General features: G+C 44.9%; 1 protein-coding gene across 1 annotated transcript; it reads left to right on the top strand.

Moving 5' to 3' along the window:
- Positions 1 to 4,130: 4,130 nt before the first annotated feature.
- On the top strand, positions 4,131 to 6,104 carry sox3 (SRY-box transcription factor 3). The gene has a single exon (XM_030397121.1). The coding sequence runs from the start codon at positions 4,369 to 4,371 to the stop codon at positions 5,263 to 5,265; it is 897 nt and encodes a 298-aa protein (XP_030252981.1). The 5' UTR covers positions 4,131 to 4,368; the 3' UTR covers positions 5,266 to 6,104.
- Positions 6,105 to 12,693: the final 6,589 nt, after the last annotated feature.

Consider the following 12,693-nt stretch of genomic DNA (forward strand, 5'->3'; position numbering starts at 1 on the left):
ATTTATGACAGAGAAAAGTCTTCGACGAACTCCACTGAAGTGGAAGTCCTGCAACAGTTCTGCCTCATCAAAAATCTGGTTTTTACGTTACCTGTTGCTGGAGCAGCTCATAACTTGAGCTTCTGAATTGGCCAAAAATGTTTCCAAAGCAGCATCCAGGAATTAGAAATAATAAAAAGAAGCTTATTGATTTTTTTTTTGGGCAGCTTTAGCAACAATTTCCCGAAATTAAACAGTGAACCATAGCTGGAGACGCAAAAAAATAAAATAAAAATAATGTGAGTTAATAAAAAAAAGTTTTAATAGGTTTTAAAAGGCAAAAAAAACAAATATGTGACAGAGTAGAAATGCTCCCTCGGCCATGACTCTGCGTTACGCACAGGCATTTAACATTTAAAATCTATTTTTATGAAGTTTTTTTTTTTCTTTCTCATGGGTCAAATAAGTCAAATTACCATCAGGAATACTACCCTTGCTTTTGTGACATAAAGAGATGATAATAGCAGCACTTTTATTCCTCTAAATGACCCGTGAATATTATTTTACCTGTGTTGAAACGGGGGAGGACGCGACCATTCACGCCGACACAATAGGAACAGCAGACCGTGCGTAAATTGCATCTTCATTTGCATTCCTCGTCCAAAAAAAAAAAAAAAAAGAGAGAGAAAAAAAAAATCATGCAAATCTTAATGAGACAGTCTCCATTGTGGCTGTAATTGAAAAGCCATTCTTTGTTAATTACTGTTTCTCAAAGGCCTTGTCCTGCAGTCACTGAGCTGAAACAAAAAAAAAAAGTTATTGATTCTGGAGGTCGAAAAAAATAAGAAACGGACTCGTGAAATAATGTTGTTTATTGTCGGTTCTGAGATGTGACGCTTGATTATAAAACACAACCTCTCCGTCGTCCAAAAAAAATAAAAAATAAAATAAGACGTAAATGAAATGAGCTTGTAACGATTAAAATGAAATAAAAGGCAATAAATTACGAGCTATTATCAGTTGCTTATTTGCAGCTGAATGGCGGACATGCGGCGCCTTGTGTCCCCGTCGTGTAATATTGAAGTTGAGCGCATTTTGTCCGCCGTGAATTGAAATTGTGTGGCCATAAAGCTCCATTGACAGCCGGGCAAAGGGACGCGGGACATGCGGGAGAACTGAACCGGGGTTTTTTTTTTTTTTTTTTTCAAAAGGTGGGATTAATGTCGCTTTGTGTCAATTAGTCGACATGAATGGATTCAAATTCCCGTAAAGCTCTTTGCAAATATAACTAACATGTTTTTTTTTTGGTTTGCTTTATTTTCATCAGCCCCCCCCCCCCCCCCCCCCCGAGGCCACAATTAGACTTTAGCCCCTTCAACAAAACCCTTTATATCCTTTATGATGACATTGATTGATATGATTCCTGTCAGATTTAACATCAGTGTGAGCGTTAATATTTGCTTTTCCGATAATCCCACGAGAAAGAAATGCAGTTAATTCATCTTGATTCCTCCTCGGGAACGGTGCGAGAGCCTCACGCTTTACGCACAAATCACCCCCTTTTTTTTTCTTTTCTTTAAGCATTAAATTTGGATGGAGCTGATTGCAACGCAGGTTACATCCTCCCATCAGGACATCCGCATATTTCCCAACATTCAACAGTGGGATCCTGCAGCCGCGCGCCCTGAGGAGCCCCTCCGGGCTGTCAGGCTCGTTGAGTCTGAATCGGAGCAGACTGCGCTGGTGGTCCTCCGTTCCTTAATTAGGAAATTAGCTGCACAGAGGCCCTCATTACCAAACTCCGGGTTACTACTGCTGGGTTTTTTTTCTTCCTCTCTCTCTCTCTCTCTCTCTCTCTCTCTCTCTCCCTCTCTCTCTCTCTCTCTCTCTCTCTGCTACCGGTCAATTTCCATAAGAAGATTACAAGCGGATCAGTATTGAGATGTGCCCAGATAAACAAATAACTGGTTCCTGAGAATAGACGACCGCTAATTGGACGTTAGTTTTATTGCTCTCGCTCTGTTTGTGACGCCCCATTGAACGCGAAAATTAAATTCATGAAGTGATGTCTCTTTTCAGCTGATTTACTCACTAACTAGCTATATGGCTGGGGAGGTAGAGGAGTGGAGGGATGGTGGGTGGTGGTGGTGGGGGGGGACTACTATAGGCTTCCCCCTAGCCTTTAACGTAACACATCGTTGTGCCTTGTGTGCCGATGTGTGTAGTTTAATCTCAGAAGTCAGAAACATCATTCACACGTTGGGTCTCATGTCTCCATCTGAGCCTCTGAGCGTGATATACGCAAAATGTGCTTTATTCTGAATGCGATGCGCTTTAGTACAAACCGCTGGGTTTTGGTGTTAAGACAGGAACTTTTATTCATAATTGAGGATGAAGCAGAGCAGCAGTGACTGACAGATGTTATCTGGTTATTGATAATTGGGGGGAAAAGCAGCCGATTAAAGCTTTAAATCAGAGGGAGCGCTCCTCGTGATTCAGCTTTTTCAACTAAATAACCGATTTTCCAAACGGAGTCTTGCATCGCAACGTTTGCTCTCCGCGACAGTGATCAGATGATGACTTATGAAATTAAAATCCCTCAGGTGGATGTCTGATAAAATGCAGGAGGCCTGAAGTTGCTATTTTTTTTTTTTAAACATTTTATTTTAAAGCTCCGGGAGGTGAAACGCTCTCAAATGCAGATACCGCAACGATCCCCGCAGAGCTCACGCACATACTGAGGTGTTAATAGTTGTTTTCGATGGGCGATTCGCTCCCAATCATTAGCAGGTGTGAGGTTTGCCCTGTTGAGCTGATCGGAGGCGGCGTTTCAGGTCGTTTGTAAGCGGACACATGCAAATGGAGACGAGCCCTCTCTCCGCGGTCTTCATTTTAATAAGCATTAACAGAGAGGAGAGAAAACACGTCAGCTGCTCAACTGCGGCTGAAGACCCTCAGGAGCGAGCAGAGACCGTCCGAGGCTCCAAACTCTCGGAGAACTTCTCCTCTGGGGATTTGAGAGATGGCCCGTCCCCTCCACAAGAGGTCGTTGATGCATTAAAGTTTTGGACCGCGGCTTCTCTTCTCGCTCTCTCCCTCTCTCTCTCTCTGCACACACACACACACACACACACGCACACACACGAGCCTCTGATTTAATCTGATATACAGAATCAGTATGTTAGGTGAGAACACGTCGAGGTGACGCGATCAAATCATGAGATTAACACCATATTAGTTGTTTAGAAATAAATATAGGCTATTTGTATTCACAATAATAAGCCGCCAGCTTTGCTTTCACCAGAGTGTTTACATGTAGATTGATATTATTCTAGAGGATAAGTTAGTTAAATTATATATTGAAGAGGAAAATTGAATTATTTCTCTATTATTTAGACCCTGTTGTCCTTTTAATGCATCCAGCGCCGTGAGAGGCAGGTGGTCCAACAGCTTCTCGTGAAACGCAAACTGAGTTTAAAGCACTTGACAGCAGAATAACACAGTTTTTATATTAGGTGACTTGTTTGTCGGCGGGTTGATGTTAAAGTTTGTATTTATTTATTGCAGAAAGCTCATTTTAATCCCAATATTCTGCTTTTTACTTTAACAGTTTGCACTATTTTTTTTTTTACTTTTCGCCTCTGTAATTTATTAATTTATTGTCAGAAGACTTGTGTTTCCCTGCAGCACACATCCACCACTACACACACTCCTTTTCGTTTAATATGAGGTGAAGTCTTCATGGTGTTATAAAACTTTCTCTCTCTCTGTGTTGGACTCTTCTGTCCATCATTTTTATCCCAATGAGTCCCAAAAAGGAGATAAAATGATCTATTTTAAATGCAATTTGTTGCAAGACACCATTAATTTCACTGCGATCTTTCTGTTTAATGTCCAAAATCAAAACCGCTGCACATTTTTTCCGTCTCTCGTCTTCCTGAATGTTGTGAATGTAGAAAAGCTCTCAGGTTTGTTGCGCTGCGCTGCTGTTTTAAAACTTCTCCCTCCTCCTCTCACCAAAACACGGCGCTGTGCGCTCCGCGGTGGATACGGGAGCTGCGCGCTGATTGGCCGCCCGCTCCTCATTGTCATGCTGTCAATCCACATCACATGGTCCGGCCACTAGGCCTATTAACAGATGAGCTTGGCGAGCAACTTTACAGACTTCTGTTTCAGAGCCGTGGGGGACAGAGCAGCTTTGAGCGGAGAGAAACCAGAAGCACCTGCAGACACATTTCCCTCTTTGGGCACAACTTTTTTTCCCCTCATCTTCGTATGAGACTGGTCAGTATCTCTACCTCTTTGACTTTTGGCGCTGTTTTGTGAACTTTTTTTTTTTTTTTTTTGAATTTTTCATGTGCCTGTGAGTGAACACTAAAAGCCGCCTGAATGTATAACATGATGGAAACCGAGATCAAGACCCCGCTGCCGCAGTCCGGCTCGGCGCAGGGCGCAAAGAACAACAGTGTCAGCGACCAGGAGCGGGTGAAGCGGCCGATGAACGCCTTCATGGTGTGGTCCCGGGGACAGCGGAGGAAGATGGCTCAAGAGAACCCCAAAATGCACAACTCTGAGATCAGCAAGCGGCTCGGGGCTGACTGGAAACTTCTGACCGACGCTGAAAAGAGGCCATTCATCGACGAGGCCAAGCGTCTACGCGCTATGCACATGAAGGAGCACCCGGATTATAAATACCGTCCCCGCAGGAAGACCAAGACCTTGCTCAAGAAAGACAAGTATTCTTTGCCCGGGGGACTGTTGGCGCCAGGAGCCAACGCCGTCAACAACTCGGTGTCGGTGGGGCAGCGGATGGACGGTTATGCGCACATGAACGGCTGGACGAACAGCGCGTACTCCCTCATGCAGGACCAGTTGGCCTACCCTCAGCATCACAGCATGAACAGCCCCCAGATCCAGCAGATGCACCGGTACGAGATGGCGGGGCTCCAGTACCCCATGATGTCCTCGGCGCAGACCTACATGAACGCGGCGTCCACGTACAGCATGTCTCCGGCGTACACGCAGCAGACCAGCAGCGCCATGGGACTGAGCTCCATGGCGTCCGTGTGCAAGACCGAGCCGAGCTCACCACCGCCGGCCATCACGTCCCACTCCCAGCGGGCGTGTTTGGGGGACCTGAGGGATATGATAAGCATGTACCTGCCTCCCGGCGGGGACAGCGCGGAGCATTCCTCCCTGCAGAGCAGTCGGTTACACAGCGTCCATCCGCACTATCAGACCGCAGGGACTGGCGTCAATGGGACGCTACCTCTCACCCACATCTGAGAGCGAGCAGCAAGAGAAAAGACTGCAAACTTTAAAAAGAGAAAGGAAGAAAAAAACAAAAAAAGTACTTCGGATACTTGAACTTTTTGGTTGCTAAAGAAAGAAAACAAAAAAAAAACAACACAAAAACAAAACAACGTTCAACAGTTTTATCTGCATATCTCCATTTTAAAATGAGTTTTTAAATGGACCCCCGCTGAACGTTGAGCCCACCAGAGTAAAAATTGCGTTGCAAAGAGGCTTTTATCACAAGTATAAGCAATCAAACCTTATGTAGAAGAATTGGACTTCTATATTTTAATTAATGCCATATTTTCTCTCTGTGAAAAGGCATGTGGCCTCATTAAGAGAGGCTGGTGTGTTTCAGAAAAGCTGGATGGAAAAGTTGGTTCATAAATGTTTACACTTAATTTGTAGAATGTCAGTTGTCTCGACTGTGTCCAAAATATTTTGTAGTCTCTCTGTTTCTGTCTCTCTCTCTCTTTTTTTTTCTCCTCCTCCTCCTCCCCCTCATGACCTAGGTTTAATAATGAAATGTTAAGACTGTGCGGGTCGCAAACGCAAGTTTTATTTATAGTAAGATTTTTTTTTTTTCTTTTCTAGCTTGTGAACCCGATGTGTTTCTTTCTTTTTTTTTTTTTTTTTTTTTGTCACGTGAAAAAATGTTCAAATTTTGTTTTTGTAAAAATGTTATTTTCTGTGATGGTTTTTTTTTTTTTTTTGACAGTGTCATGTTTACTCATTCTTCTGAACGAAAAGGTTTATTTAAACTGACGTTTCTACATATTTTAAGACCATCCTCTATTCTTAAATGCTGAATAAATTTGTACGAAACATGATTTTGGGACTCTGTCTTTTTGTGTGTAAAATGAGGTCTGGAAATAAGAGTTTAGTTGTTTTTGTTAGTTTAATCTCCAGCTAAGTGATTATTCCAACTCACTGAATAATGTTATTTTCACATTTTATAAACTTAAATAGTGATATTTTCACTTCAGCAATGCATCAGATATTTCCATTTAAATGTCCACTTATTGTAAGATTTATAGAATATTGAGAGAATTATAATCTTCTTACCTGAACTTAAATTTTTAAGTTCAATAAATATCCACTTAGATTTAAGGATGTAATTTAGCTTAATTCTTAGGCCTGTTTTGAGTTTTTATTTCTGATAATTCTGGTCAACATTTTTACAAGCTCATCATTTTGGGAACTGATATTAGTGGGAAATAAGGGGTCGAGTTAGTATCGTCTTGCTTTTTGAATTAGTCCTTTTAAATATTTGGTAAAAGACTCAATTTGCCTTTTAAGTTCACCTGCTCACGTATTCACTCACTTTGAGTATTTAAGTCGAGAGGGTGTCATCGACTTTGCTGCTTCAGTCAGCTCTATCATAAGAGTTCAAATAAAATAATTCTACTATATATATATATATATATATATATATATATATATATATATATATATATATATATATATATATATATATATAAATTATAATGTGAAGAATCTAAATGATTGAGAGACCAGGACAAATGGAAGGTCTGAGTGTTGTGTCACTTCACATTTAAAGGTGGTGTAAACTCAAAATATCAAAATATAAGTATTGACACACCACATGAAGCACAGGAGCTGAAAGTTGTTTTTAGAAAGTTTCAGAGTCGGCGCTGATGTGACACGGTATATCTAATGTGTGACCTTTCCTGTTTGGAACAGAAAATAAGGTATCAAATGACTTTTAAAGAATCAAATTAGTATTTTAATATGAACTGTTTTGCATGTTCATGGGGGATTTTTCTCGTCAGCCTTGAGAAACTCTTCTTGTACTCGTGCGCATTCTTTTTTTTTAAACTCGCCGGGCACTGTGACGATCCGTCCGCCCTCTGTTTTGGTTCTGCTAAAATCCAGTGAAGACTCGAAGCAGCTACCCTCTCCATGGTGGAGTTTATTTTTCAGCACATTATCTTAAATATCGGCACGTTAAACTTCCTCCCCTCATCGCGCTCGCTGTGGCTGACCCTCTCATAGTAATGCAAAGGTGTGCGGTTGAATGGACCGGCAGTGTACTTAAGGATAAATAAGCTGCGGCCACCAAGAGGGCCGAAGCAGTGGCGGTCCTGCTGGCCTTCCCACACTCCCTGTAGGACTTGATCCACGGCTCAGCACAGCGGCCTGGATTAGCCCCACGCACCTTTGTGGAGGGAAAGATTATCCAGACCTCCCTGCATTCACTGACAGGGTCTTAAGTCATTCTAGCGTGCCAGCAGCCACCCGTCACCTAATCACACTTTCCAACTCATTTTTTTGTAATTAAGCAGCTTTTCTCTTCCTGCTCCCCGGTGTCAGAGGTGTTTGCCGTGGGCCGGACGGAGGGACGGTTTCTAGTTGTTTGTGAGTCTTTGAAAGAAATTATGTAAATCTCAGGACTGGATATCACCTGCATGAAAAACCACCGATGTGTGAGTTAACTTTTAACCAAAGTGGGGACATTTGTGCCCAACGGCTGATGCAAAAAAAAAGTTTTAAGGGTCTCAGTTCAGTCAGATGTGTTTCCTGCTCTCTTTGCCGAACACATGTCAGGAGGATTTAGGTGTGAAAATCTACGTTGGGGGGGGAAAAAAAAGGTGTGTGGCTCGAGCTATAGATTGAATGTTCTGGCAGTGAGGCCATCCGTGTTGGACTCCCCACCACCACCGCCGCCGCTGGCCCCCCATCCCCCCTCGCTCTCCCCCTGCTGAGCGCCCAGAGGGCCTCTCTCTCTCTCTCTCTCTCTCTCTCTCTCTCTCTCCTGTCATGTGGAGCTCTGTGCCCACTCAGCAAGTGCAGGCATATCCCACTTCCATCTGCCTATGACCTCACAGCCCCTGTTTGTTTAACCCCCTCTCCAAAAACTAACCTAATTATAGCCCTGTAGAACATGGATTCAGCGGATTCCCAGTGGATTCTGCCGCTGTGTGTCCGCGCGCACCTATGTATGTGTGCAGCGCATGCAAAACTCCAGCTTAACAGCGGCTGCGCTCCAGGCCGTGTTTCAGCCGATCCTGTTTTTTTTTCTTTTTTTTTTTAACATGTCGTGTCTCCCCTCTTGTGTCAGGACATGCCCTGCCGGTTCCATGACGAGTGGGAGCATATGTTAGGCAAGGTGGTAAATAGCGACAAGAGACAAGTTTCTTTTGGGTGTCTCTTTTGACGTCAGGATGATGAGTGGAAAACTCATTACACAAATCTGGCTGACAGACCTGACGTTGGTGACATCACTAGCTCGCCTGCTTGACCTGCTTGGCAACTTGGAGGCAGCGGGGGGGGGACACGCCTACAGAACAAATTTACCTCGACTTCTCACGTAATCTCAAACTCCAATCTGGAAACTCCTCTGATGTACAGATTAGACGTCACCTCACGACATAGTTTGAGTGTAAATGGGTGGACGGATGTTGTGCTTGTTGGGGACTGCACCTATGACGGAGTCAGACTGTATTGATTTGCTGTGGCTGGGATCTTCAGGAGGGCCCCTCTGAGCTGAGCCTGGAGGGGGTGCCTGGAGTGGCCTGTCCAGCCCGGGCTGGGCAGGCCTGTCCGGAGAGTCGTGTGAGGTGCTGAGATTGACAGCAGAGTGGTGTGTATGTGTGAGCGTGTAGAGGTGCGGGGGTTGGGGGAGGGGGGGGGGGGAGTGGGGGTTAATCTCCCTGAACTGGGGCAGATGTTGTTAACGAGCTCCTCTCAGGTCGACTCCCTGCGTGGGAAAATGGCATCAAATCCTCCTGGGGTCAGGGCTTTTGGGCTGACCCACTGAGAGCCATCCCTCTCCAGTGCACCGTCCCTCTCAATCCCCCTCTCCATTCACTCACTCACCCACTCGCTCTCCCCTCGCTCACCCGAGACACTAGAAAGAAAGAAAAAAAAAATCACGTTTGACCGTTTCTCCGCCCCTCCTCTTTTTTTAAGTACATCCTCGATTCTCAGCTCCTTGCCTGAACATATGTGAGACATGTTCCGCGATGCAAATGTCTCATTAATGATAGCTGTGGTTGGATCGTCATGCCTTACACAACCACTAGGAATGCTGAGTGGGAAATGCTTCAAAGACGAGCATGCCGGCGCTCAGGAAACTGCATCCGCCCAGCAGCCAGTCAATCGTGTTTATGTCAGCGGAGGGTAAATCAGTTGAATTCAGCCCTTATAGACATTCAGACGCCCGAGCTGCTATAAGGTCGGGCACACTAGGGTAATTAAATGAGAATACTTTCATACATTTTTTAGAGGGAGAGTTCACCCAGAGAGCAAAAGACACATATGTTCCTCTTACCTGTAGAGCTGTTAAATCACCTGGATTGTTTGGTGTGAGTTCCGGTGGTGCCTGCTGTGGAGGTGTCTGCCTCCTCAGCAGCGTCTCTTTGCAGAAATCATAATCCACAGACCTTGTAGTGAGCAGTTTTTCATGTAGGAACTGTTTTCTTTTTTTGTATCACTGCTAAGATAGCTTACATTACGGCTCAGCCGATGTCTCGAGCCTCTCATCCATGAGTCCCTCTGCACGGTGATACAGTTTCGACAGTTTTTACAATTGAAACACTCGTGTTTTTCCTTTTTTTTTGTATTATTTGACTGTGAGATGTCTGCCCTCTCTGAGTGTAATTGAACTAGAGGGCACTCGGCTTCTGGTGCTCGAAGCACCTTAAAAAATATATTTTCAAAAAACTCAACAGCAGCGTCTTTTTCCAGAAGTCCTGACCTGGTTATTTAAGATAATCACAGCCCTTGTTGTGACTAGTTTCATGGAGTTATAACTATTTTCTTTCTGGATTAGCACTTTGAGACCTCAAAAACGTGAGGAGGATTTCGAAAACCAAAGTGGGAACTGTGTTTGAAGGACAGTGAAATGCAACAGCATCAAACACATTTAATTTTAATTCTCAGAAAACAACGCAGAATAATTTGCCCTCTAGCATAAACGTGCATAAATCTGTGACATGATGTCTTCACTTTTTAGTCAGATGTTCATATTTTGCCCCTGTTCCCTTAAAAGAGTCTCTCCACGCCGCTGCCCTGTGTTTGTCAGCCTCTCTCTGGGGATTGATGCCCTTTTCCTTTGAAATTTTACATAAGAAACGTGAATCCTTCTCTCCAGGGCGTCTGACAAGAGGCTAGCTAACAGAGCTTAGTGACGGTACAAGTCAGCTGAGGAGAAGCACACACGAGTGATATGTCCGTGATTCTCGCTCTGCAGCGTAAAACAGTTGGCGAGTGTAGTTCGGTAGAAAGTTCCTCCACGAAGCTGCTCACAACACGGCCTCTGTATTATCTTCAGTTAACTGGTCACGATTTCTGGAAAGAGATGTTGCTGGGTGCCATTTACTTTCATTAGCGAGGAGGCAAACATCTGTGTTTTTCCGATATCTCCAAAACTCCGCAACTCACACCAAAACAAACTGGATACATAGATATGTAGGAGGTGAGGGAGAAAGTATGTACTTTTGCTTTTAAGGTGAACTGTCCCTTTAAATTTTGACATTATTGAAACTGAGGAGAAGAGAAAGTACCGAGCACCTGCGAGCACTGCTGTTGTTTGACCTGTGTACAGACTGTACACACTATCACATGAGCTCACTCTGATGTGGCTGCTCCTCATCAATCATATCCGGACCGGGCACGTCTCCTCACCATCTCATGTCAACATGCCCGCTTTACGGGGGTTTATCCTGACTTAGGTTCTGATGCGAGGGTCATCCATTAAGGTGTCTGCCTCCGAAAAAGGTGTGTTTACTTTGTCCCGGCAGGTGTGTGTGAATATGAGACGTGTCAAATATGAGACGGGATTACCGCCTCTTTTGTCCCGGACAAAACAAACACAAATCACACGAACAGCCGAACTGGGAGGATTCTGTTTTCTCGCTGCGCGGCTTGTTTGTTTAGAGAGTTATTTCTGACGAGGATCCCTTTGACGTTTTTTTTGTTTCGGGCTAAACGCTGCTGAGGTTTACTCCGACTTGTTTTAGCTCGTAATTGCGGCTGGAGGAAGACGAGTAAAACCACACACACGTACGCACGCACGCACACACACACACGCAAGAATGAAAACTGGATTACGAGGCCTCTTCCTGAATAACCTGTAAGGGCAATTACATGCAAACGGTTGGCTCTAGTGTGCATTAAGGAAAGCGAGACACTCTAGTGTGTAAAAAGTGTGTCTGCTGCAGATGGTGCCTTTCTGTAGTGCTCATCACTTTGTCTATGAACACTGGAGCATGTAGCGTTGCTTTTAATTTGCCAAACCGGAGTTCTGACCCCACTTCTGACCTGTCTTGGAAGCCTTGGAAAAAAAAAATTGGGCCAAGTGTCCGTGCGCTGCCGTATATACGATGCCTAGGGACAGTGAGGAGAGTACGGGACCGCTGCAAGACAATGCAGAGTCGGGGGGGAGAAGGACTTAAGGGGGTGACAAGGGGGAAGATTAGGCCTCTCATCTAGGCCACAGATATTGATTAGTGTTTGCGGAGGACAGTGAGAAGGAACACAGATTGACAGAAACACAATGGCGGTGTGGTGACTGCTGCATCAAAAGCCCTCTGATCATACGGCTATTGTCAGGAGCTGCGTGCTCACTCAGTAACCTGTAAACACACACGCATGCACGCGCGCACACACACACACACACACACACAACAAACCAAAAACGTACATGTTGGGAAAAAGGCAACAAATGCACCCGAAGTAGGAATAAAGATTTATTTTCCTCGGGGAACTGTTCAGTTTCGGGGCACTTTAGTGTAGCGCAGTCTGTGTGTGTGTGTGTGTGTGTGGGTGTGTGTGTGTGTGTGTGGTTTATGGGGGTGTTACCCTGGGAACATGGGGGGAGGTGGAACACACTCGGCTACGGGTCAGTCCTGACTGACTCTGTCACTTATTGATTAGTTGCCATGGAGAGTTAGTCAGGCCATCTCTCTCGGAGGTGTGTCCCTGAGGGCCGGCAGCACTGCCCAGATGAGCCTGTGGAGGCTTTGTCTGCAGGGGGTAAGAGTGTGTGTGTGTGTGTGTGTGTGTGGCTTCTGTACGCTGTGTGTGTGTGTGTGAGTGAGAGCGTGTGACCTCGCTAACTCTCACTCGCGCTTCCCCTCCTCTCCTTGACCCCCTGTTGTGGTACTTTTTCTTGCACTTTGGCAGCTCCTGCACCGCTCCTCCCCGGCTAATCTGCGATATCTAAAATGAATCAATGTTTATGCATACACCTACACCCAAGGGGGCTGCGATTAATGGGGATCGTAAACAAATTGTCCAAACTTATTGAGCTGTGAAATCCCCCCTTCATAGCCCCTGGATTTGCCTACTCATATGATCCCCTCTCATCTCTGTTCTTGTATTGTCATTGTTCCCGTCGAAGAAGGAGGGGTGGCAGGGAGTGGGGTGCGGGAGGGAGATGGATGATGGTCAGGA

Source organism: Sparus aurata, chromosome 18, assembly GCF_900880675.1.
Source record: "Sparus aurata chromosome 18, fSpaAur1.1, whole genome shotgun sequence".
In the NCBI taxonomy this organism is placed as follows: Eukaryota; Metazoa; Chordata; class Actinopteri; order Spariformes; family Sparidae; genus Sparus; species Sparus aurata.